Source organism: Tursiops truncatus, chromosome 3 (assembly GCF_011762595.2).
Source record: "Tursiops truncatus isolate mTurTru1 chromosome 3, mTurTru1.mat.Y, whole genome shotgun sequence".
NCBI classification, from domain to species: domain Eukaryota; kingdom Metazoa; phylum Chordata; class Mammalia; order Artiodactyla; family Delphinidae; genus Tursiops; species Tursiops truncatus.
Window position 1 is genome coordinate 126845033 of NC_047036.1, and position 27219 is coordinate 126872251.

The window sequence follows — 27219 nt, forward strand, 5'->3', positions numbered from 1 at the left end:
GAGATGGCACCTGGGGCAGCTGATGGACAGGTTTTTTTTGGTCTCTGCAGCTGGATCCACCCGCTCATGTCAGTGAGCAGGCCCATGGCGATGTGAACAGGTACGCCAGGAAAGCCAGGTAGGATGCAGGGAACACCCTATATGTGGAAGAGACCTGGGCCGGTGACGCTGGCATTGACACCTGCCAGGCCATGAACCTTCAGGGCCCAGGGACAGCTACCACCCGTGTCCCTGTGTTCCCTTGCTCCCTGGCATCCAGGTGTAGAGCAGTAGGTAGAAGCAGGGGTAGGTGACCATATGAACCTCGGTGGTTTTGATGCCAAGGAGGTGCCCCTTGCAGAGCAGAAAGAACCTTCACGTTCACCCCCTACACTCTGCCAGCCCATCACTGCTTTCACCTCTTGTTTCAGCCTCGTGGCCTCACTCCAGGCCTCACCCTATTCTGACAGCCAGCCTTTGAGCCAGCCTTTATGCCAAGCCTGAGCAAAGCCAGGGCCCGTGGGGCCCCAGTACCTGAGGAGGAGCCCAGAACTGCTGGTGAGTCCCCCCAGGCCCCAGGACTTACTCCTCAAGGATCCCTGCCCCTAGCAGAGGCCTTGAGTAAGGACCCACCTCCACCCTCTCCAGAAAAACAGGGGCCAAATCAAGGCAGTATCACGTGGTTTTTTTTGGTTTTTTTTTTTGTGGTACGTGGGCCTCTCACTGTCGTGGCCTCTCCCATTGCGGAGCACAGGCTCCGGACGCGCAGGCTCAGCGGCCATGGCTCAAGGGCCCAGCCGCTCTGCGGCATGTGGGATCTTCCCGGACCGGGGCATGAACCTCTGTCCCCTGCATCGGCAGGCGGACTCTCAACCACTGGGCCACCAGGGAAGCCCTATCACGTGTTTTTTAGTTTCCATAGCTTGCCTGCCCCAGGGTGAGGGTAGGACCTCAGTTCACCTCCTCACAACCACCACAGGCTGCATGAGGGAAACCCCACTTCCCACAACCTGCCCCTTCTCCAGCCCTCAACTCTCTCAATTAGAACGATGTTTTCTAAAGTGCATTCTGCAGCCTGAAGTGCTCAGGTTGGGGGAGAAACTTGGTCAAAGATGTTTAGGAGATGCTGGACGCTTTGCTTCCTCCTTGGGAGTTTGCAGTGCATGTTAGCATCTTAAAGGCTCTGAGAAATCCTGCGGTTTGCAGAGCTGTTTAACTTGAGTGAACCTAGAGTTTCCCAAATTACTTGGCTACCCATTCTTTTCTTGGTTGTGACCATTAACGTCCAATGAACTAGCCTATCCTAGTCAGGCTTTGGGAAAAGTTATAGGAAGACATGTGTGTGTGTTTCACTCCAGAGCTGTCCCCAAGGCTCCTGGAAAACCTGTTTGCCCAGGGCTGAAGAAACAGAGTCACATCTGAACCCCTAGAACTAGAAATGGATGAAGCCCACATCTGGGGGAATGAAGAAGGCAGTCTGGGATGACAGAGGAAACCTCACTTCCTGTGAGTTGACTTTTCCTACGTGATGGTCCGGGGGGCTGGGGGACCCCAGGCATGGCCCATTGGCTCCTGTGATCTCAGTTTGCTCTCTGCTAAAGCTGGGTAAGAACCTGCTTTGAGGAGCTTTTGCAGATCAAGGAGAGAGGTGTGTATGAAAGCATTTAATTAAAATGCTTACACAGGGGTGGGATTGTTATTGGTTCCAGATGACCCAACACTTCCTGAGAAGAATCTTGAATCCACAGACAGTCAGGATTGGACAGGCCTGCTGGGGTTAGTTATTCGAGCCACCCCTTTGCACTGACGGGGAGGCTGAGGGCCAGGATCCGTGGGCCTGGGGTCAGGGGTGGTAGAAGGAATTAAGTGGAGAGCAGGAATGAAAGAGAGCACTCGTAAGGGTGGGGGGCAGTCAGAGCAAGGAGGAGAAAGACCAAGTCTCAGACATGACCTCCCAGAGCCTGGGGAGGAAGAAAAAGTATGATAAGGTGAAACCTGGATGACAGGTGAGGCCCTAGTCCTGGCTCTGCGGGTCCCACTCCCCGCCTTGGTTTCCTCATCAGTACAGGGATGAGGTTCCAGCTCTGGCTGTCGAGGGTACTTAGATCCACTAGGTGGCCCCCGTGTCCTGATGGCACTGAGGCCGAGGGACCGGGAGTGCAGGGCAGTGAGCCTTGCCCGGTCCAGGAGCAGCAGCTCTGCCGGTAACCCCTAGACTGACCGGATTCTGGGCCTGGGACCGGTGCCATGCCCGATTCACTGCCCAGTCGGCAGGGCCTCCAGTGGCCCCCCTCCCAGCCACTCACCCGCCCCAGTTTGATTCACAGCATGTGGCCCCTGTCCTCCCCTGCCCCCCAGCCCCTAGTCTAAACTTCAGACAAGCCTAGGATGGGACACTAGGGCCGTCTGTTCAGTTCCCCCAACCGGTTCAGCGGCTGAGAAAAGGCCGGGGCGGGAGTGGGGCTTGGGGGGATGGCTGCGGGAAGTGAGGACCAGTGGGTTGTCTCCTCTTGGTCAGATGACCAATATGGCATGGCTGCCCCTGGGGAAAGCCTCAGAACCCCCCGATCTGAACAGACAGAAGGGGAGGGAGGAAAGGGCTCTTCTTGTTTGTCCCCTGAGCCAACTTGAGGGGCCTCCGAAGCCCCGAGGGTGAGTGTATGTGGCCCAAGCCCCAGGGCTGACTGGCCGCACATCCTGGCTCCCCATCTCACTCCCACCCTTGTCCCCTCCTAGGGACAAGAGGCCCCTGCTGTTTTCTCTGCCAAGTCCTCGAGAGAAAGCTGTGACCACAGCATCCCGGCGGTCCAGGCGCTATGTGGCGAGGTAGGAGACCTCAGTGGGGGTGAGAGAGGCCAGCGGGAAGGCGGGGGAGGCGTCGGCCCCGAGGACCCGGTACAGCAGCTGCTCCTTCTCCTGCTGGAGCTGCTGGCACAACTGCGACTCCTTCTCCAGGGCCTCTCGGGCGAGAAGCAGGTCCTCAGAGAGCTGCCTGTGGACACAGACAGAGCCCAGGGTTGCCTGTGGGGAACCGCCCCTCGGGGTCTCCATCAACTGCAGCGACCAGCCCACTTCTCCAGGAAGCCTTCCCCGGGGTCCCACCGCCCCGTCTGCCTGTCCCAAAAGGCAACTCTGTTTGTCTCCATCCTGGCTAAGTGGGCTCCACGGGAAAGCCCAATCCAGGAAGAAGGAAAGGAAGCTTAGGGTTCAAGAGGCCCAATGAATGAATGAATCAGTTGTAAGGGATCCGTAAATGAGAACTAAGATCATGTGTCGGATGTAATTTGTTGGTCTGTTGAAAAAAAAGCTGTTGACCAAGGAGTGTGGCCCTCAGCCACCGCCCCCCCACAAGCCCCACTCCCACCCCGGCCTTTTCTCAGCCTCTGAACCAGTTGGGGGAACTGAACAGACGGCCCTAGTGTCCCATTCTAGGTTTGTCTGAAGTTTAGCAGACAGCTCTGGGTTCAGATCGGCTCCACCACTGAGACGTGTAACTCTGGACAAGGTATTCGCTCTTGGTGAATTTGTGAAATGGGAATGATAACAGGACTGGCTGTTAGAGTAATTACGAGGATTCGATGAGATAATGTGTAGTCAACAAATTACATCCGACACGTGATCTTAGTTCTCATTTACGGATCCCTTACAACCGATTCATTCGTTCATTGGGCCTCTTGAACCCTACGCTTCCTGTTCCTTCTTCCTGGATTGGGCTTTCCCATGAAGCCCACTTAGCCAGGATGGAGACAAACAGATATTAATCAGCCCTGTGACTTCTGTTTCCGGGCAGAGCCGGTCCCTTGGGATTTCCCTTTGCTGACCCCCCAAGCAAAGAGGAGCTGCATTCCCCAGACAGGCCTGGGCCCACGTCAATCCATTCCCAGGGCCTCTTGGAGACTCTCCCAACTGGAAGTTCACAAAAAAAGTGGTGGGGATGGGAGGAGGGGGGTGGGAGCAGCTACCTGGACACAGCCATCTGGTTGCGGCCTCGGGCATGGAGGTCCTCGTTCTCCTGCTGCAGGGTGGTGATTTTCTCCTCCAACAGCAGGTTTTTTTCTTTCTGTGACAAATAAGAGCGAGCTCAGAAAGCCACCAACCTCACTCGACACAATGTGTGCTGTCACCTCCCTCTTATCTGTGCTCACTGAAAACACTGATTTACTTGAGACCAAATGTCACATTTCGTGAAGCAATAAGATTACTTGGAACAATACAGCTAAGGCATGAACACAGGACTGCCAGCTTTTCGCTTTGCCAGATGAGTATTAAAAAAAGAAGAGCGCCACTACTATTTAAAATCTCCATCAGTTCACCAGAGTATTTTGGTTCTCCAAAAGTCAGAAGTATCTAATGTATAAAAATGTAAGTGTATCTGTTATGCTGTTCCACAGAAATGGTTGAAAAAAATTTATAGGGAAGCTCTGAGATGGTCTGATTTAAAATTTAGGTTGTGCGCCACACAAGAGGACAGGGAACTTCTTCCAGGACAACGTAACATAATCCGTTTGGATTCAACCCTAGGTTCCCAAGGCCTCCCTTCTCCTGGAGACAAAGCCACCTGTGTCCCCAATGCCCACCACTGCCCAGGCCTGTCCTTGCTGACTCTGGCTTTCCAAATCTGTCTGACTTTTTTTTTTTCAGCCTTGACTTCTTCCTCAGCCCCTGCCCGACCTGTGACATCTGCCAGCCCCTCCTGATTAGCCCGGCTACCTGCCCAGCATCACCCAAGTGACAGCAACGTGAGCAGTCAAGAAATGTATAGGACCCGGATGACAAGGAGGCACTGTTGGACCCAGACCAGCCTCAGCGGCTCAAGGGCCGGCACAGGTGGCAGGTCACAGCTGGTATGGACCAGGCTGGGCCCTCCTCAAAGTGCCTTCCCTCTGCACACCTGACAGAGGAAGTGCCCAGAAAGTAGAAGCATGAGCTGCCCCCGCTACCATCCCCCACCAGCCGCTGCCAGCCACGGACCACTGTCTCCATGAGGATGAGCCGCTTGTCTAGCTCGTGGATTCGCTCGTTCTTCATCTCGATGACAAAGTGTAAGCTCTCCAGCTCCTGCTCCCAGAACTGGCTGGGGCTCCCGTACTCCTAGACAGGAGCACAGAGCGATCTCAGCAGACCATCCGGCAGAGGGGGCAGCGGGGCATGGGCGACCTCCCTCCTACCCGCTCTGCCCCCAGCTCTGACTTTCACAAGTCACCTCCCTCTCTTGGCCCATGGAAAGTGCTTAATGTGCTTTATCTTACTCTATTCAATAGTGCATGTTGTGCTCACACCATCACAGATGGGGAAACCGTGGTTCACAGAGGTCAAGTCGCTTGTGCTAAGTGGTAGGTTTGCTCTTTGCGCCTAGTTCTGAGTCCAGAGCCTGAGCACTTGACCATCCTATATGCCTCTCTCTGAACCTTACCTTCCCCCTCAGTGACACGGGGACACTGTTTCTTCCAGACCCTTGTGAAGGTAAGAGTGTCAGGTCTGAGCCCTGTCCTTGAAGAGGGACTGGCCTTTCCTGTTGCCCAGACCTGGACCTCCCCGGAGATGGAAGAAGGAGAAGCTGCGGATGAACTGCTGCCTACCTGGATGTGCTTCTTGTAGTCCTGGCTTAGGATGGACTCCTCTACCCTCTTCACCTTGGCCTGGAAGGCCTCCAGCTGTGCGGTCAGTCTGTCCGTGGTCTCCTGGAGAAGGGAGTGGGATGGAGGTGATGAACCCCTGGCCCATAAGGCTGGAGGTGGACTTCTCCACCCCACAGAGAGGGGTCAGTATTGGGTTCTTCAGTCTGTTGTTGCTCTGCCCAACAGTGCAGGCTCTAGCTACTTCAACCACTGCTCGAAACACACAGCCCCACCTCTCCATACCCTTGGGGACGATGTCAGGGCATTCAAGGCCGGTGGTAGTCTGGCATTCAAAATACATGCAAACCGGGCTCGGTGTCCTTGCCCTTTCTCTTCTCTCACTGCTCCCTCTACACGCCTCTCCTGCAGCCAACGTCACATCACTCTTCCAGCTGCCAGGTGCATTCCTGTCTCCATACTGCTCCCCTGCCAAGGATTTCTTCCACCCGAACCTTGCCCGTTGCCTTTAGGACAGTGCACCCCTTACTATGGCTCACAGACTCCCACCGTCTGCTCCTTGCCTCCCTCTCTGGCCTCAGCTATCTCCCACTTATACTCTATACCCAGTCATCTTGGACTTGTTTCAGTTCCACAGGTACTCCATATTTTTTCCCTTTCCTCCATGGCTTTAAACACTTTTTTTTTTTTCCTACCTAAGGCACTCTTCCTACCCTTCTTCATCTGAAAAATTCTAACCCACCCTCAGACTCCAGCTTAGATCTCAATCCCTCTTGGAAGTCCCTGACCAGCCAGATTGGGTCGGACACCTCCTCTCCTGCTTCCACAGGTCCCTGTGCATCCACCCATCGCTCTAATCACTGTGGCACCAGGCCCATGAAGTCTCCAAGATGCTCCCAGCGGTCCTTGAAAAACAGGCCAACCCTCATCTCAGACCAAGTCCTCCTGAGCTAATATAATAGTGTGGTGGTCACATCACAGAGACTGACATGGCCCAACCCGTCTCACCTGCAGGGCTGCCTTGGCCTCCTGGAAGGAGCGGGTAAGGGCTTCTTTATCTTGCTCATGGGAGGCCTGGAGGACTGGAGGGAAAGGAGACCACTGTGAGCTCAGATCCCTGACACTTCACCCTACAGCTGTCCGGCAGGCCCCATGAGCTTCAGGGAGCCCAGGTGACCCCCTGGGATCATGGGGACCAGGAGTCTGAGAATGCTTTTATTCCTCCTCCTATCTCATGGGCTTGGGGCTGTACCAGAACTATAGTAGATATTTAATAGAAGCTCATGGAAGGGGAAACCAATGAGATCCTGGGAAGAACTGTGAACCCTACCAGATTGTGGGTGCCACCCACACCCGGCTGAGGGGAAGATCCAAAGGTCTGCGGCAGGCTGTTAATCTCAGGCCACAGCATGCGGTGGAAAATGCACAGGGCCAGTGTTCTCTAAGTTGGGTTAGCCAAATCACAAAATCATTGACTCATTAGTTGTCAAACTGTGGCACAAAACTACAGTAAGTACATTAGATTTGGGGCCAGGAAATCTACCTGGTCCTAATTCTGCTTCTCTAAAACTGGAGGAGATCACTTGAAATACCTAAAACTCCTGTTGACTCAGTTGTGAAATGGGTCAAAAGAAGCCTGGCCTAGTTGTCTCTAAGGGGTGAGAAAAGGACATGCAAGGCTCTCCAGGCTGGGCAGTGCTGTGCAGAGCTGGACTTATCACTCTCCAAATTCACAGAGTTTACTTTTCATCCTGCCTCCTCTACAAAGTTCCTTTTGGAAAATTCCAACCTTCTCTTGGCTGAAAGAAGATAAGAGGGAAATGACTAGTCACTGGGTGGGATGGGAAATAGGACAGACAACAGGAAAGTGTAGTACAGCCAAAGGCCCAGGTATATAAGGGGCCTGTGTCACAGTGGGCAGTGACACAAGGAAAAGAATGTTCAGTAACATAAATGTGATCGAGCTGTCAAAAATGGATAAGATCAGCTATATAAAAACCACAGGCTTAATTTTTATAAATTATGGGCTTAACTAATTGGCCTATCAAGACAGGTTTGTTTCCAGGTAAGATGGAGGAAGCACACTCCATGCAGTCTACTGAATTTAGCTATAAAACCAGGACAGAATGAATGCAACAACTATTTTCAGACTCTGAAAGGTAAATGGTAGCAGGCAGACTGGGCAAGAAGATCAGAATTCAAAGTACCACTCAACCAGTACATTTGATTTAAACAAGACCCAGAATCTGATGTATTCAAACATCCAATATATCCAGAATGCAATACAAAATTGCTCAGCTTGCACTTCTCAATACTCAGCATACAAAGAAGTGGGAAAATCTCAATCCTCCTGAGAAAAGACATTCAACAGATGCCAACAGTGAGGTGCCACAGATGTTGGAATTATTAAGGGACTTTAAGGAAGCCACTATACAAATGCTCTGAAATAAGGGTGAACACTCTTCGAAAGGATGGAAAACTAGAAAGTGTAACCAAACATTAAAACTAGGAGGGGGCTTCCCTGGTGGTGCAGTGGTTGAGAGTCTGCCTGCTAATGCAGGGGACACGGGTTTGAGCCCTGGTCTGGGAGGATCCCACATGCCGCGGAGCAACTAGGCCCGTGAGCCACAACTACTGAGCCTGCGCGTCTGGAGCCTGTGCTCCGCAACAAGAGAGGCTGCCATAGTGAGAGGCCCGCGCACCGCGATGAAGAGTGGCCCCCGCTTGTCACAACTAGAGAAAGCCCTCGCACAGAAACGAAGACCCAACACAGCCAAAAATAAATTAATTAATTAATAAACTCCTACCCCCAACATCTTCTTAAAAAAAAAAAAAGGAGGGAATTTTACAACAAAAAAATGAAGTAAAAAACTCACTTGGTGGGCTTAATAGAAGAACAGAAATGACATAAAAAAGAGCTAGTGAACTTTTGAAGATCAATAGAAATTACCCAATCTGAAAGAAAGTGAAAAAATATTGGAAAAAAATGGACAGAGCCTCAGAAACCCAAAAGATAATCCCAGGATATCTGACATTTGAGTCAAAGACTCAGAAAGGATGCAGCGCAGAAAAACTATAGGAAGGAATGGTTGAATGCTTCCCAAATTTGGCAAAACATAATCCTACAGATTAAAGATGCTCACTGAACATCAAAGTAAACCCAACAAAATCCACACTCAGACGTATCATTTTTAAAAACGAATAACAATCAGCCATAAAAAGAAACGAAATTGAGTTATTTGTAGCAAGGTGGATGGACCTAGAGACTCATACAGAGTGAAGTAAGTCAAAGAGAAAAACAAATACCGTATGCTAACACATATATATGGAATCTAAAAAAAAAAAAGATTACGAAGAACCTAGGGGCAGGACAGGAATAAAGACGCAGATGTAGAGAATGGACTTGAGGAGGGGGAAGGGGAAGGTGGGACAAAGTGAGAGAGTGGCATGGACTTATATATACTACCAAATGTAAAATAGATAGCTAATGGGAAACAGCTGCATAGCACAGGGAGCTCAGCTTAGTACTTTGTGTCCACCTAGAGGGGTGGAATAGGGAGGGTGGGAGGGAGATGCAAGAGGGAGGAGATATGGGGATATATGTATATGTATAGCTGATTCACTTTGTTATAAAGCAGAAACTAACACACGATTGTAAAGCAATTATACTCCAATAAAGGTGTTAAAAAAAACTAATAAAAAATCTGGAACAGAATCAAAGAAAAATGGTGCATTACATAGAAGAAGTAAGTTTGAATGAGTTGTGGATTTCTCATTAGAAAGCTTAGAGACTAGAAGGCATAAGAACATTTTTAAACTGCTGAAATAAAAGAACTGTAAATCAAGAATCCTATCTTCAGTAAAAATATCCTTCAGGAAAGAAAGTGAAATAAAGACATTCTAGATGAAGAAACACTAAAATTTCATCACCAATGGACCTGCTCTAAAAGAACTGCTCAAGGAAATTCTTTAAATAGAAGGCAAATGGTACCAGAGGGCAACTTGAAACTTCAGGAATTTAGGAAGAACAACAGAACTGGTAAACACCTGGGTAAATGTAATAGACTATTCTTTTTCCTTTGAGCTCTTTAAAATATGATGGGTAAAAGCAAAAATTATAACATTGTCTGACGGGGTATTCAGTGTATGCAGATGTAATACATAAGACTAAGTACAACAAAAAGGAGAGATGATAGACCTATATGATGATAAGGTTTGTACATTCCACTTGAACTGGTAAGATATTAATTCTAAGTAGACTGTTACACATATTGTAATTCTTAGTGCAATCACTAATACATACATACACATACACACACACACACACATATATACATACACAAAGAGATACAGTAAAAGAGAATAGGGGGGCTTCCCTGGTGGCAAAGTGGTTGAGAATCTGCCTGCTAATGCAGGGGACACGGGTTCAAGCCCTGGTCTGGGAGGATCCCACATGCCGCGGAGCAACTAGGCCCGTGAGCCACAACTACTGAGCCTGCCTGGAGCCTGTGCTCCGCAACAAGAGAGGCCGCGATAGTGAGAGGCCCGCGCACTGCGACGAAGAGTGGCCCCGCTTGCCACAACTACAGAAAGCCCTCGCACAGAAACGAAGACCCAACACAGCAAAAATTAATTAATAAACTCCTACCCCCAACATCTAAAAAAAAAAAAGAGAGAATAGGTAAGTTAAAAAGGAATACTAAAAAATGTTCAGATACTCCAGAAGAAAGCAGGACAGGGAAAATAGAGGATAAAAAACAGAACAAACAGAAGACAAACACCAAAACGACATCCATATCAATAACAACATTAAACTGCCTAAACACTCCAAATAAAAGAAACCCCAACTATGTGCTATTGACATGATATAACACCTACTTTTTTTGTTTGTTTTTGGCCGTGCTGTGAGGCTCACAGGATCTTAGTTCCCCGACCAGGGATCGAACCCATGCCCTCAGCAGTGAAAGCACAGAGTTGTAACCACTGGACCACCAGGGTCCCTACAAAAACCTACGTTAAATATGTCATAGGTGGGTTAAAAGTAAGAATGGAAAAGAAACATTTAAGAATAAGGAAGATTCTCGGGACTTCCCTGGTGGTGCAGTGGTTAAGAATCCACCTCCCACTGCAGGGGATGCGGGTTCAATCCCTGGTCAGGGAACTAGATCTTACATGCATGCCGCAACTAAGGAGCCTGCGAGCTGCAACTAAGGAGCTGGTGAGCCGCAACTAAAGAGCCCTCCTGCTGCGACTAAGACCTGGCACAACCAAAAAATAAGTAAATTAAATTTAAAAAAAAAAAGAATAAGGTAGATTCTCAGGGATGAAGATGTACACTACATCATGATAAAGGGGTCCATTCTCCAGGAAGACATAACAAACCTTAAATATTTATACATGAACAGTCATTCTTCAAATTACATGAAGCAAAAACTGACAGAACTGAAAGGAGAAACAAACACACAATTACAGTTGAAGACGTCAACACTCCTCAGTATTTGATAGAAAAGGTAGACAGACAGTAAAAATATAAACTGAACAATACTGTCAGTGACTTGTTTTAATTGATTCATTTATAAAATACTCAATACACATTCTTTCCAAGTGCACATGAAACTTTCACAAGATAGACCATATCCTGCATCATAAAACAAGCTGAAAAATATTATAAAAGAAATGAAATACAAACTGTGTTCTCTGACCATAATGGAATCAAACTGGAAACCAGTAACAAAAAGAGAACTAGAAAATGTCCAAACACTTGGAAGGAAATACACTTCTAAATATTCAGTGAGCCAAAGAGGAAGTCTCAAGGTAATCTCCCCTGAATATATTTTGAACTGAACAAAAATAAAAATGTAAAACATCAATTTGTAGGATGCAGATAATGCAGTGCTGAGGGGGAAATTTATAGCACCAAGTGCTTATGTTAGAAAAGAAGATAGGTCTCAAATCAATAAACTTCTAGTTTAAGAAACTAGAAAAAAAAAGAGCTAACTAGATACAAAGCAAGCAAGCAGGAGGAAGGAAATAAAAAGAGAAGTCAGTGAGATTGAAAATAGAAAAATAGGAAAAAGAAATCAATGGAACCGAAAGCTGATTCTTGGAAAGGATTAATAAAATTGATAAACCTCAAGCAAGACTGACAGAGAAAAAAAATTAAATGCACAGATTACCAATTACAGAAACTTAAGAGGGGATAGCATTATAGATACAGAAGATATTTAAAACAATACTAAGGGACCACTATGAACAATTCCTATGCACATAAACTTGACAACTTAGATAAAGAGTACCAATTACTGAAAAACTACAAACTTCCAAAACTCATCCAAGAAAAAATACATAACCTGGACAATCCTCTAACTATTGAAGTTAAATCTGTACTTAAATACTTTCTGGAAAGGAAATGTCCAAGCCCATCTTTTCTTGTGTTTATTTGCTGTCTGTATATCCTCTTTGGTCAAGTATCTGTTTAAATCTTTAGGTTTCTCTGACAAATTCTACTGAATATTTAAAAATGATATAGTACCAACTCTATACAATCTCTTTTAGAGACAGAAGAGGAAGGAGCATTTCCCAACTCATTCCACGAGGCAAGCTTTGCCCTGATACTAAAACCAGACAGATGGTACAAGGAAAAACTACAGACCAGTAGCCCTTATGAACATAGAAACAAACAACTTCAGTAAAATATTAGCAAATCAAATTCAGCAATATATAAAAAGACCAAGTGGGGTTTTGTAACACAAGTCCAAAATTTGAAAACTCAAATCAATGCAATCTACCATGTTGACAGTATAAAGAAAAATCACATGATTATATGGATCATAGACCTAAATGTAAAACTTAAAACCATATAACTTTTGGGAGAAAACATAGAAGATCTTTGTTACCTAGAGTTCAGCAAAGAGTTCTTAGATATGACACCAAAAGCATAATTGATAAAAGAAAAAATAACTTTGGAATTTATCAAAGTTAAAGCTTTGCTTTGTGAAAGCCATTAAGAGAATGAAAACGAAAAGAAAACAAAACAAAACTAAAACACCCACACAGACTAGGAGAAAATATTTGCAAATACAGAGGACTTGTATCCAAAATATATAAATATCTCTCAAAACTCTACAGTAAGAACAAACAAGCTACTTAAAATGGGCAAAGGATTTGAACAGGCATTTTACCAAAGAGGTTATACAGACAGCAAATAAACACAAGAAGAGATGTTCTACATGATTAGTCATTACTGAAATGCAGATTACACCCACAGTGAGTCATCATGCTTATTTATTAGAACAGCCAAAAATAAAAAGTATTGACAAGTGTTGGTGAAAAGGAACAGTGGAACTCATCCATCACTGATGGGAATGTAAAATGATGGTCCCTTAGGAAAGCAGTTTAGTCATTTCTTATAAAACTGAACATACATTTATGATATCCATTCCACTCCTAGGTGTTTACCCAAGAAACTAAAGAACACAGAGACATGTACACAAATGTTTAGAAGAATTTAAAGAACACAAATTTAGAAGAACACATAGAGACCTGTACACAAATGTTTATGAAATTAGAACACTCCCTAACAGCATACACAAAAATAAACTCAAAATGGATTAAAGACCTAAATGTAAGGCCAGACACTATCAAACTCTTAGAGGAAAACGTAGGCAGAACACTCTATGACATAAATCACAGCAAGATCCTTTTTGACCCACTTCCTAGAGAAATGGAAATAAAAACAAAAACAAATGGGACCTAATGAAACTTAAAAGCTTTTGCACAGCAAAGGAAACCATAAACAAAACCAAAAGACAACCCTCAGAATAGGAGAAAATATTTGCAAATGAAGCAACTGACAAAGGATTAATCTCCAAGATTTACAAGCAGCTCATGCAGCTCAATAACAAAAAAACAAACAACCCAATCCAAAAATGGGCAGAAGACCTAAATAGACATTTCTCCAAAGAAGATATACAGATTGCCAACAAACACATGAAAGAATGCTCAACATCATTAATCATTAGAGAAATGCAAATCAAAACTACAATGAGGTATCACCTCACACCGGTCAGAATGGCCATCATCAAAAAATCTACAAACAATAAATGCTGGAGAGGGTGTGGAGAAAACGGAACCCTCTTGCACTGTTGGTGGGAATGTAAATTGATAAAGCCACTGTGAGAACAGTATGGAGGTTCCTTAAAAAACTAAAAATAGAACTACCATACGACCCAGCAATCCCACTACTGGTCATATACCCTGAGAAAACCATAATTCAAAAAGAGTCATGTACCAAAATGTCCATTGCACCTCTATTTACAATAGCCAGGATGTGGAAGCAACCTAAGTGTCCATCATCGGATGAACGGATAAAGAAGATGTGGCACATTATACAATGGAATATTACTCAGCCATAAAAGGAAACGAAATTGAGATATTTGTAGTGAGGTGGATGGACCTAGAGTCTGTCATACAGAGTGAAGTAAGTCAGAGAAAAACAAATACCGTATGCTAACACATATATATGGAATCTAAGAAAAAAAAAAAGGTCATGAAGAACCTAGGGGTAAGACGGGAATAAAGACACAGACCTACTAGAGAATGGACTTGAGGATATGGGGAGGGGGAAGGGTAAGCTGTGACAAAGTGAGAGAGTGGCATGGACATATATACGCTACCAAACGTAAAATAGATAGCTAGTGGGAAGCAGCCACATAGCACAGGGAGATCAGCTCCACGGTTTGTGACCACCTAGAGGGGTGGGAGGGAGACGCAAGAGGGAAGAGATATGGGAACATATGTATATGTATAACTGATTCACTTTGTTATAAAGCAGAAACTAACACACCATTGTAAAGCAATTATACTCCAATAAAGATGTTAAAAAAAAACAAAACTCTACAGTAAGAACAAACAAGCTAATTAAAATGGGCAAAGGATTTGAACAGACATTTTACCAAAGAAGTTATACAGACAGCAAATAAACACAAGAAGAGATGTTCTACATGATTAGTCATTACTGAAATGCAAATTACACCCACAGTGAGTCATCACTGTTTATTTATTAGAACAGCCAAAAATAAAAAATATTGACAAGTGTTGGTGAAAAGGAACAGTGGATCTCATCCATCACTGATGGGAATGTAAAACGATGGTCCCTTAGGAAAGCAGTTTAGTCATTTGTCATAAAGCTGAACGTACATTTATCATATCCATTCCACTCCTAGGTGTTTACCCAAGAAACTTAAGAACACACAGAGACCTGTACACGAATGTTTAGAAGAGCTCTATTCATAATTGCCTCAAGTTGGAAATGACCTGTCCCCCCAGGGACAAGGGGATGAGTGAACACTAGATCACAGCTCAGCCATGAAAAAGAAGGTACTACTGATACACCCAGCCACTTGGATGACTCTCAAAGGCATCATGATGAGGGAAAGAAGACAATGTTAAAAATTATATTGTATTATTTTGTTTCTCTAACAGCCTCAAAAAGACAAAACCATAGTGGTGGAGAACAGATCAGTGGTTGTCAGGGGTTGGGGTGGGAGAAGATGTGAATACAAATGGGCAGCCTGAGAGAGTGTTTTGGGGGTGATGGAACTGTTCTATATTGGATTATGGTGATGGTTGTACGAATCTACACATGTGTTAAAGTTTATGAAACTGTATATCAGAAAGTCAATTTTAATGTATAATAATTAAAAAATAAAAACAAAAATAGAAAATAAAAGACAACAAGGTTATCAGATGTGAATAACCACCACTAGCCTCTCCCAGTTATACTTCCCCCTTGCTGTGCTTTTAGTCATTCATTTAATACACACTTAGGCAGCACCTAATTGGTGCCAAGCAATTCAAAAGTAACTATGAAAGAATTCTGACTGATGGGAAGAACTCGAGACAGGCAGTCCCTTCCCCTCTGGGGTTGTTACAGTAGGAAACTTTTCTTATCAATATATTTACAATGCTAAAATTAATATCAAAGCAATGCTCTGCTTGGAGAAGAAAGTTCTTTTCCCATAATAGCCTTGAGAGGGAGGGAAGGAAGATTTTAGAGATACACATACTGAAAGGAGATTCAAGGTAGGTTTTAGAGATACAGAAAGTGAACTAAGGTCCAGTGACAGACCCAGTTTCACGGGGTGTATTAGTATTAAAGTGCAACCCTTCAAATTCCCAGGGCAAGGGCTTCAATTCTATTTCAAAATTGCGCTAATGTTGCAATATGTTTCAAGATTCTTAAAATTGTTCAGACCTCTGTTCTAGTTATTCCATTTCTGGGAATCTAAGGATATAATGTAAAATGTGGGCACATCTTTACGCAAAACACGTTTAGTGCAGTGTTACTTACAATAGTTAAAAATCTATATGTCTAGACTCACAGGAAATAAGGAAAACCATGTATGCAGTGGTCTAGATTTTACATTTTAGTAGCAGAAGAATTACTTGGAAACATGTTTGATACAATGTTAAATAAAAAGAACAAGATATAAAATTTTACATATAAAATAATCTTAACTGTGTTTTTAAAAAGATAAATAACTCTGGGGGAAAGTCATACAAATACTGATGATTAAAGAAAAACTGGCTTAACATTTTCAAGGTCAATTTCAATAGCATCAAAAATCTAGACAGGGCTTCCCTGGTGGCGCAGTGGTTGAGAGTCCGCCTGCCGATGCAGGGGACACGGGTTTGGGCCCCGGTCCAGGAAGATCCCACATGCCGCGGAGCAGCTGGGCCCGTGAGCCATGACCGCTGAGCCTGTGCGTCCAGAGCCTGTGCTCCGCAACGGGAGAGGCCACAACAGTGAGAGGCCCGTGTACAGCAAAAAAAAAAAAAAAAAAAAATCTAGATAACCTTCCCCAAAGAAGCTATACAAATGGCCAACATGCACATGAAAAGATGCTCAGAAAAATTAGTCATCAGGGAAATGCAAATCAAACCCATGATGAGATACCACTTTGCACTCACTAGGATGGCAATAATAATAATAGCAACAACAATGGAAACTAACAAGTGTTGGCAAGGATGTGGTGCAATTGGAACCCTTGTGCAATGATGTTGGAACTGAAAAGTGGTGCAGCCACTGTGGAAAACAGTTTGGTGGTTTCTCAGAAAGTTAAGCATAGAATTACCATGGGACCCAGCAGTTCTACTCCTAAGCGTACACCCAGGGGAACTGAAAGCAGGTGTTCAAGCAGGCGCTTGTCCTGGTGGCACTGGTTCATAGCCCAGGCATCCATCAGCTGATGAATGGATAAGAGAGTGTGGGGTGCCCAGGCAATGGGATATTATTCAGCCACAAGAAGGAATGGAATTATTTTAAAAATGGGGGGAGAAAAAGGAATGGAGTGCAAATGCACACTGCAGCATGGATGAGCCTTGGAAGTGTTATGCTGGGTGAAGGAAGCCAGATGCAGGGGTTGTATGATTCCACATACATGAGTGTCCGCAGTGGCACAGCCATGAGACTCAGAGCAGAGTGATAGTTGCTGGGGGGTTGGAAGGGGGAGGGTGGGGTTTGGGAGTGACTGCTTAGTGGGTATGGGGTTTGCCTTTAGGATGAGAGAGTTCTGGAAGTGGACAGTGGTGATGGTTGCAGGGCACTGTGAATGGAGTAAATGTCACTAATGGTAAATCTTATGTGTATTTTACCAAACTAAAAGATATATGTACATAAACTTTGCCATACCAACCCTACGAGGATGTTATTCTAATGATAAAATCATGAGTGTGGCCAAGATTTTACAAAATGAGGTTCACCGTGTAAGAATCACTGCTATTATAAACAATGGCAAAAGTTTGAAACTGCCGAAATGCCTAACCAGAGGGGCTCAGTTAAATGAGCAAAGGTACACACCGGAATGCTACGTAGTTACTAAAACTGTGCTACAGGAGTCTAATGACAAGATGTTAATACAGTTCAAAGTGAAAAAATCCATTTATCTCCTCCCCCCAAAGTGTGTGTGTGTGCATAGATATATATTCTAGGTAAATACACACAAAGGAAGTAAAAGGGATCTATATCAAAGGGGTAGCAGTGACTAGTTCTGGGTGGAATTATACACAATTTTAATTTTCTCAGTAATAAAAATATACTAATAAATACTTGCTAAGTATCTTGTGAACTATCAGGGACTGTTCTAGATTCCTTCATCTACCTATCTATCTATCTATCTATCTATCTAACTAACTATAAATTAAATTGTTTGATTCTCATAAAGACCCTATGAACAAGGGTTAACTAACTTCTTCAAGGTTACACAGCTGGTAAATGGTGAAGCTGGGATTCAAACCCAGAGGCCATTTGCAGAGTCTGAGATCCAACCATTATGCTGTAAGATCTTTTTGTTTAATCCATACATTCTAAATTTTCTTTGATGAGCACATCACATGTAAAAGGAAAGAAAGTTACTTGAAAAAAATAATCAACCTAACCATAAATTGTAAGAGCCGTCATCATTGTGGGGAAGGAAAACAGATATTTTTAAATTCTCCTATTTGTCAAGGTTTTCCAAATGTCCTGTAATGAATACAAATTGCTTTTAAAATGGAAAGGAAAAACACCTCTCAACTAAGGTAAAACAAAGGATGGGGTCAGATTTTACATGCCTGAAAGGACAAGTCGAAGGACGCTGCAAACTCCAGCCCTGAAGTGACCAACTGCTTATGGACCAGAGCTGGGAGGGAGGGGACAGTGGGAGTCCCGTGTGAACTCAGCTGGTGGAACAGAAGGAGTCCGTTCCACACCCTCCCAAGTACATCTTGTCCTTACCTCTCAGGGCCTCCGCGTGCTCTCCCTCCAGGACTCTTCGCTGTTCATTCAGTTTCTCTCCAAGCTCTAGTTCCCTCTCCTTCTCCACCTGGGGGCGGAGGGTCCAGAGCAGGATGAGACTGAGTAGGTTCAGGGCAGCCTCACTTATTCACTCACCGACACTGGAGCCTTTTGGAGGTTGGTGATCAGAGTCCTACCCGCTGATCGGAGTGATGGGAAGGACATGTGCCCAGAGAGGGCACAAGGCCTCCAAGACATAGCAGGTGTGGCTGACTTTGCCCTCTTTAGGGCTTAGAAGGGGGTTCCCAGAGATTTACCAGGTGGAAAGGGATTTTGGAATCTTCTAATCCTGATGCCACTGAGGGCAGGAAGCCCTTTGTTACGTTAGTGTTTCCCCACCTTTTATTGCATAGAATGAATATAATGAATTATATGCCAGCAGTTACAAATATTTGTTCAACAGATGAGGGACTCTCTTCCCGGCAAAACAAGTAAGAGATACTCACACCAACAATAAGAACAAAAGATGGCCTCGCTCTGGGATTTAACATGGTCAGCAGAGCAGGAGGAAAAGAGAGGGGCTGGGCCTTACCTTCTGTGCCCATTTCTTCTTGTCCTCTTCGTGTTGCTGGAGAATTCTGGTGAGAGCCTTCTGGTGCTGCCCAGCCTCCTCAGATGTACAGAGATGGACAGTTGTGGCTATAGGTGAGGGAGGAAAAAAACAATCACAGAGCAGAGGCTGGGACCAGGCCCAGCAGAGAGGGTGTATGAGGCTCAAGCTAAGGGCTGGGGAGCCTGTCTCCTCCTCAAGAATGGTCTCAGCTCGGGGGTCAACCTCCAGAGGCAGCTCCTTAAATCTCCCTGGCTTTGGAGACCCTCCTTCATAAAGTGCAGAAGCCAGGGGTCTCATTTTGCCCCTGGGATCTATAGCAGAGCCGGTAACTCACGGGACATGTTCAGCCCATAAAGGTGCTATTTGCTCTACCCCAGGGGTCCCCAACTGCCGGGATCTAATGCCCGATGATCGGAAACAGAGCTGATGTAATAATAATAGAAATAAAGTGCACAATAAAAGTAATGCACTTGAGTCATCTCAAAACCATCCCCCCTGCCCCCGTCATGCCCCAGTCCTTGGAAAAATTGTCTTCCACGAAAACGGTCCCTGGTACCAAAAAGGTTGGGGACGCTGCTCTACCCAATATCTAAATTAAAAACAAATAGTGGCTGACGCTTAATAACTGGCAGATTCTACTTAATACGACAGATTTCCAACTTATCTTGAAGAAGCCAAAGAAGTGGCGGTGTGCGCCTTAGTGTCAAAGCAGGAGCTGGGCGGAGGGGCAGCTGCCTTCCCCTCCGTCCAGGATGTGGCTCTGCCCTTTGCTCACAGAGGACGCGTGTAAGGGGCCACTTGGTCACACACGTTACCTGCTGGACCCTGTGTCTGAGTGTGTGACCCCTCACCTTCAGCATCCCCCGAAGCGGGGGGCAGAGAGGCTGCTGTGAACAGTGAGGAGACGCAAACAGGAAACCCCCAAACAGGCCTGGTGATGCCACTCTGAGTCCAACAGGCTCTGGGTCTCACCTAAGGCAGGGACCCACCCTCTCGGGGCTTCAATTAAATCAGGATAATGATAATGCCTACCTCATGGGGCTATTGAGATAGTTAAGTCAGAGAACAATGGCGATAAAAATAACAACAGCAGGTGAACAATAAAGAGCGCTTACCATGCTCAGAAACACGCCCAGCTCTGTCCCAAGTATCTCACAGGTATTACTCACTGAATCCTCACAACCACCCAGAGTGGTGGGCACTGTGATTATCCCCATGTCACGGATGAGGGAACTGAGGGACAAAGAAATCATGCAACCTGCGCAAGATTACCCAGTTCACAATCGGGATAAAGGACTGTGAACCTACACGATGTGATTCCACAGCAAACATTCTGAACTACCACCTTGTTCTACCAGCTTATGCATAAAAAGCAGTAATTGTACAATAGCCAACACGTGGAAGCAACCTAAGTGTCCATCAACACATGAATGGATAAAGTAGATGCAGTATATACGTGTAAAGGAGTATTACTCAGCCATAAAAAAGGATGAAATTCTGCCATTTGCAACAACATGGGTGGACCTAGAGGGTATTATGCTTAGTGCACTAAGTCAGAGAAAGACCAATACTGTATGATACCACTTATATGTAGAATCTAAAAAATACAACAAATGAATGAATTTTAAAAAGCACTAAGTGTAGTGCCAGGCATTTGGAGGTGCTCAGTAAGTACTCTTCATTGTTCACTAAATGTTCTCTAAATATTCCTCGGTGCTCATGACAAGCATTGGAGGCTAATACTAGCATTGTTAGCATTATTATAAATATAGTAGTAATAGGGACTTCCCTGGTGGCACAGTGGTTAAGAATCCTCCTGCCAATGCAGGGGACACGGGTTCGATCCCTGGTCCGGGAAGATCCCACATGCCACGGAGCAACAAAGTCCATGTGCGCCACAACTACTGAGCCTGTGCTCTAGAGCCTGTGAGCCACAACTACTGAGCCCACATGCCACAACTACTGTAGCCTGCGCACCTAGAGCCCGTGCTCTGAAATGAGAGGCCATTGCAATGAGAAGCCAGCTCACTGCGACGGAGAGTAGCCCCTGCTCACTGCAACTAGAGAAAGCCCGTGAGCAGCAATGAAGACCCAACACAGCCATAAATAAATAAATAAATAAAAGGAAATGTAGTAGTAATATTACTACAGAACTTCATAGGCCAGGTTGGGTACAAGATATGACAAGAAATGTGAGGAAAGAGGCTGTGGTCAGTCCATCAGATAGGAAGTCTGAGCCCTGGGTCCTGGGTGGAGGCGGTGGTCATGATCAGCTCTCATAAATCATCTGGCTCGGGGTCCCAAACGTTGGTCAGCAGTACCAGACTGGCCCCAACTGGGGAGAAGCTTATTAAAAAGATTTATCATCCCTAACAATGCAGAGTCTTCAGCCCCGCTCCCAGAGATCCTTATTTAGTTGGTCTGTGGTGAGGCCCCAGAATCTGTACTTTTGAAAATCACCCACCCTAGGTAATTCTTATGTACATTCAGATTGGAGAACCTCTGAATTCTGACCCAGTTGCTTACCTGGTACTTTAACTTCATCTACAATATCCCTGACAGCCTCCAGGTGTTCATGAAACACTTTCAGAGATGGAGAGCTCATCCTATTATGAAGTACCCCTGATGATGTTAAACCAACAACCACATGAAAAATCCTTTGAGATTAAACTGAATTCTGCCAGCCTGTTTCTGCTACATTGAGGCCCTAGTACTGATCTCTGGGTCACTGAACAAACTTCATCTTTCTTCTCCATGAGGACACTTCAGTCACTTGGAGAGAACTGTTGTGTTTTATTGCAACATCCTCTGTTTCTTTAACTGTTCCTTCAAGACATGGTTTCCAGATTCCTCACCAGCCTCATCTTTCTCCATTGTACTCTTTCCAATTGTTCTGGATTCCTCTGAAAATGTATTTTCCAGAAATAAACTCAGCACTCCAGGTGTGGTATGAATAGTCGGGAACAGGGAAGAACTATCACCTCCCTGATTTTAGACATGATACTCCTATTAATGTAACCTAAGTAAAATCTTGTGAGATAATTAAATAGCCATATCATGTCTGCTGATTATAAAGTAGGAAATCTCATAGATGTCAGGGAGGGCATTTACAGGGCTGCCTACTCACCTGTGTCACCATTGAGGGGACCCAGTTCCTGCAGCTCTGGTTTGGGAGGCTGATCTGGTCCTTGGCACCTCTGGAAGAGATGAGACAACAATGAGGATGAAGGAAGAAGGTAGGAGGTCAGTGTGAGGATGCTATGGTAAGATTCTTCTAAAGGCAAGACAGGAATTCCAGTCGTGCCAAACCCGGCTCTAGGCCCAGTTCACTTAGGCTTCCTTCCTCACCATACCGAGGCAGCACTCCCTCTGTGGGGAAAGGGTTCTCAGAGCAGAATTTCTCATCTTGGCCAGGGAAACCCTCCGCGGGGAGTTTGATGCTGGTTGGTCTCTCCTTAGATTCTTGTGATTTGGCTTGGCCACCAACCATGGGCCCCTCTCTGCCCTTATCTTCCTTCTCTAGGGACTTGGCCAGACCTTCTGCTATTACCCTCACCCCAGTTATGGCCTTTAGGTGTCCTAAAACTTCCTAACCCCCAGTTCAGAGACAATTCCCCTTCCCTCTCGGGGCTTGTGGCTACCACAACTTCCAGCCAACTTCCCTGTATTGAAAGCAGAGCATCAAAGTTCGAGCCATGTTTTACTATGCTTCTTCTCTGCTAGAAGGGCTGTTTCCCCAACTATAAGGAGACAGCAGTGCTTAACGTGACAGATGGGGGTGAGATACTGCAGCCAGGATGTACCAGGCACTATGCTGTCTTATCTATACTATCTCAGGTAATCTTTAGAAGGACCCTGGGAAATACGAATGCCCCCCAATTTAAAGATGACAAGGCTGAGGCAGGTGAGGAGCCCATCAAGGTAAAGCAGGGGACAACTAGCAGAGTCAAGGATTTGAGCCATACCTAGTGGGCACTTTAACCAACCTTGGCCAGTGTGGGTTGAATCTGATCATAGGAGAGAACTGAGGCAAAAGGGCCTTCTGTACCACAAGGCAGTGTCAGTGGCTCCCAGATTTCAGTTTTCATAAATAATATTTTGAAATAGGAGAATTGATATGGGTTGACAAGAAAGGCTGCTGACAAAAATTATTTGCAGACTATCACTATCATTTCATAAAACAGAAGACATTTTAACCTTCCAAAGTATATTAAGGAAAGCTCAAGATAGTTCTTCCAGGAAAGGTGAAGTAACATCTTACTCAACGTTACACACACATTCACACCTTTCATTTTCTCATTTCACCCCAGAGAGGTGAAAAGTTGGTCAAAGTCTGGCACTGGCCACTGGACCAGGATCTGGGGTAGAAAAAAAATTTAAGCTATTTTGTATACTTTTCAAAATGCTCTAGGATGTTAGCTAGACTTATTGTGATCATTTCACAATGTATATAAATATTGAATCCTTAGGCTGTACACCTGAAATTAATATGTTACTTCTCAACTATACCTTGAAAAAGTGTTCTGATTTAAAAAAAAAGATATTCTAGGCCCCATTTAATTTTTATTAATTAAAATTTATTTATTTTTGGCTGCGTTGGGTCTTCGTTGCTGCATGCGGGCTTTCTCTGGTTGTGGTGAGCGGGGGCTACTCTTTGTTGCAGTGTGCAGGCTTCTCATTGCAGTGGCTTCTCTTGTTGCAGAGCACGGGCTCTAGGTGCGCGGGCTTCAGTAGTTGTGGTGCATAGGCTTAGTTGCTCCACAGCATGTGGGATTTTCCCAGACCGGGGCTCAAACCCGTGACCCCTGCATTGGCAGGCGGATTCTTAACCACTGCACCACCAGGTAAGTCCCTAGGCCCCATTTTCAAAATCACTTCAATAAGTCAGCCTGGGAAAAGGCTATGAAAGCATTCAATTGTGAATTATCATTGTAAAGGAAAAGCTTTACTTTTTTCTGTAATAATAGATTACTAAAATAAAAATTATTAACAATTTCCTGAACTTGAGAATGAATGAAATGCTGCTAGAAAGCATACTTCCGGTTGAGGAAGGAAGAGAAGGGAAGGCTTCTAGAACATTCTGCTCCTGCCCCACAGTGCCTGGCACAGGGCCTGGTGCTGCGTGAAATCCCGGCAAACTGAGCAAGGCACGGTGCTTCCCCCAGGCCCTGGTCCCCACATCTGCTCAGTGGCTGGCACGCCTGTCACCCTCCCTCCACCCACCCTGTGAAGTCTCCGCCCTCCTGCCCATGGGAGAGGGGACGCCTGGCCCAGGCACAAGCTGTCAACACAGGATTCTGGGGAAATGACAGGAGGCAGCCTCTCCACCCTGGGCCGGAGGAAGGAGGGAGATAAACACCAACGGTTGTCTTGTCCCTGTTGCCACCACTGGTTACGCTAATCTGGTCAACGTTTTTATGAGAGTGAGATTTCCAGAATTCCAGTCTTGGCTTTTCCACAAATTTGGACAAGTCTCCTTCCTCCTCCGGGCTCCCACTTCCTCCTTTGTGAAGTGGAGGTGAGGAGGTCTTAGTTTCACCCAATGACGCCCATGGCGTTCAAACTCTGAGTGTCTGATTTCAGATCCTCTCAACCGCACTGAGAGGCAAGGGTTATTACAAGGGAGGAAACTGGAGCTGGGGAGGTAAGACACTGTCTAACGGGACCTCGATGTCAAAATCAGCATAAGAACAAGGTCTCAGAACAGTAGAGACCAGAACAGTATGGTTAAGAACTGTGGGAGTCTAAAATCACCCAGATCTGGATTCAAATACTAAATCCAACACTGTGTGACCACATGGCCTCTCCAAGCCTTGGTTTCCTCAGGAGGTTATTTTAAGGATTAGATGAGATAAGGCACCTATAACGTCTGGCATATTCTAAGATCTCAAACATGGCATTATGACAGTTATCACGTGATGTTTGAAAAGCACGGCAAGAGCAAAGATGCACAGCGCTTTCCTAGATCTTCTGGGCTGCCACTGGCCTCAGGTTGCCTGAAAAAAGTTCATAAAGCTCATGAGAAACTGTCTTCTCCCAAATAACCACCACAGAAGGTGGAAAACTCTTCTCCACTAACAGCTTCCAGACCTTAGGCAGGACATGGCCTTGTGCTTGAGTCTCCAGATCCTGATGGTACCCCTGCCCCCAGGATAACTCCTTCAGAATGACATTCAACACTCATAATCTGTCCACACTCCACTGTTCTCCTCTCCATTTTCTTAATATTTAAATATTGGTAAACATCTTCTTCCAATTATAGTGGTAATAAATAATACATATTTATTCATTATTGGAATATTATACTTTCTTACATCTTACTTTTTCAAATATGAGCATTTACTACATGGCATTAAATATTCTGTAAATATATTAATTTTAATGACTTGAGTATGACATCCTTACAGGTGAATTTAATCATTTAATCAACAAACCACAGTTGAATGGTCTTTTAATCCATACAACCTCCACTGGTTTTAAATCATTAATATTACTCAATATCTAATTGAGTGTTTCATTTTCAAAATAGTTTGCAAGAATATGTTGACCGCAAGGAATTTGCTTTTTAAAAAAAATAATGCCTTCATGTATCTCCTTCCACTCTCTAACATTTCTATGAAGCTCCCACTTTGAGTAGCTTTCTGATATTTGTGATCTAACTGTAAAATGTTATTCTCTCCCACATGTGAATAAACATAAATCCAGATGTGAAAAAAAATCCACATCTCTTTTTTTTCACATTGAGGGAAAAAAAGTTGAGGGCCTTCCCTGGTGGTCCAGTGGTTAAGACTCCGCGCTCCCAATACAGGGAGCACAGGTTCGATCCCTGGTTGGGGAACTAAGATCCCACATGCCACGTGGCACAGCCAAAAAAAAAAAATCCACTGTTGAATATATACATTATTTCCATTTTTTAATTTCCAAATCATGCTTTAGAGAACATACTGATTTATAAAATTTTTCACACATCTAAAATTACTGGCTCTGCCTGTGCTCTGCAACAAGAGAAGTCACCATAATGAGAAGCCCGGGCACCGCAACGAAGAGTAGCCCCCGCTTGCCTCAACTAGAGAAAGCCCGCGTGCAGCAATGAAGACCCAATGCAGCCAAAAATAAATAAAATTTAAAAAAAAAAGAAATATAAGATTAAAAAATAATAATAATAAAATAAAATTACTGGCTCTACTCTCCAGAAAGGTCTATCAATTAACTCACCCACTAATAACACACAGAAGGCCAGTTTCACTGCAACCTTGTCTACATGGACTAGTGTCTTTTTTTCTTTAATTAAAAAATTTTTTTTTCATGTTGACCAATTTGCTAGGCCAAAACCAAACCAAAACAACCTACTGTGCTCCTGGCCACAAGATGCACAACCGTGTGTTCAAGACCATCCCAGCATGACACATGGTCAATAATTTCTCAGGCCTCCAGGCCCCGCTCATATATTATTTCTACTTGGTCTCTCCCCAGGGCTGAGTTAGCTCCTGTCAGCGCTACGCTCCAGGGCCTGTTCAGACACCTATGTGAGTAGCTACCCAGTTACCTGTACTTCTGCTAGTCCAAGGGGCTCCCTGAGGACAGGGACCATTTTTGAAATCGACTTTGGATTTGCCCCAGTATCTGTTATGATGCCCAGAACAATATTTCTAGGAATTTCCAGGCCTAATAGAGGGTCTCCTGTATTAGAACCACCTGAAGTCCTTGCTTAACACAGCTCCCAGGCCCAGTTCTAGACCTACAGCATCCGAGGGTGGTGTGTGTGTGCTGGGAAGCTCTGATCTACCAACCCATCCAGGTGATTTTGAGGCTCGCCAAAGCCTGAGGACACACAGCCCAGAGCTGAGCGGGAATCGATAAGCAACTACTGCATGGAAAATTCCCACGGTGGGGCCTTGGCTACTTCCTCCTCAGAGGTCATGCAGCAGAGTTCACCCTGCAGTGGGAGAGGACAGGAGCTGGGAGGGGGCCACAAAAATTTTCCCTTCCAAAAGCAGAGTGAGGCAGGCCTCAGACTGGGAGGGGCATCCGGTCTGAGCTCTGGAAGAGGAATGGCAGCTTCCTGTGTCAATGGAAACTTGGGCGAAGAAAGCTATGAGGTGGCAGCTGGCAGCACGGGATAGAGGGAGAACCCAGGACTGGGAGAGAGGCCAGGAGACCCAGGTTCCAGCTTCACTGTGTGACTTGAGGGAAGTGCTGTCCCCTCTCTAGACCTATCTGTGATGGGTCAGGGTTGGAACAGACGTTCTCCTCAGTCCTTCTGGGCTCCAGGGCAG

The 27219-nt window shown here is 45.2% G+C and overlaps 1 protein-coding gene across 1 annotated transcript in view; it reads right to left on the bottom strand.

Moving 5' to 3' along the window:
- Positions 1–1628: 1628 nt before the first annotated feature.
- Positions 1629–27219, bottom strand: part of CCDC69 (coiled-coil domain containing 69) — a 36541-nt gene continuing 10950 nt past the window's right edge. The window contains exons 2-9 of the mRNA XM_033855071.2: positions 22071–22140; positions 18923–19029; positions 18331–18418; positions 6564–6637; positions 5559–5660; positions 4951–5070; positions 3942–4039; positions 1629–2971 (exon numbers count right to left, since the gene is read on the bottom strand). Of these exons, the coding sequence (XP_033710962.2) occupies positions 2794–2971; positions 3942–4039; positions 4951–5070; positions 5559–5660; positions 6564–6637; positions 18331–18418; positions 18923–19029; positions 22071–22140 (837 nt within the window). The 3' untranslated portion in view covers positions 1629–2793. The remainder of the gene's footprint in view (positions 2972–3941; positions 4040–4950; positions 5071–5558; positions 5661–6563; positions 6638–18330; positions 18419–18922; positions 19030–22070; positions 22141–27219) is intronic.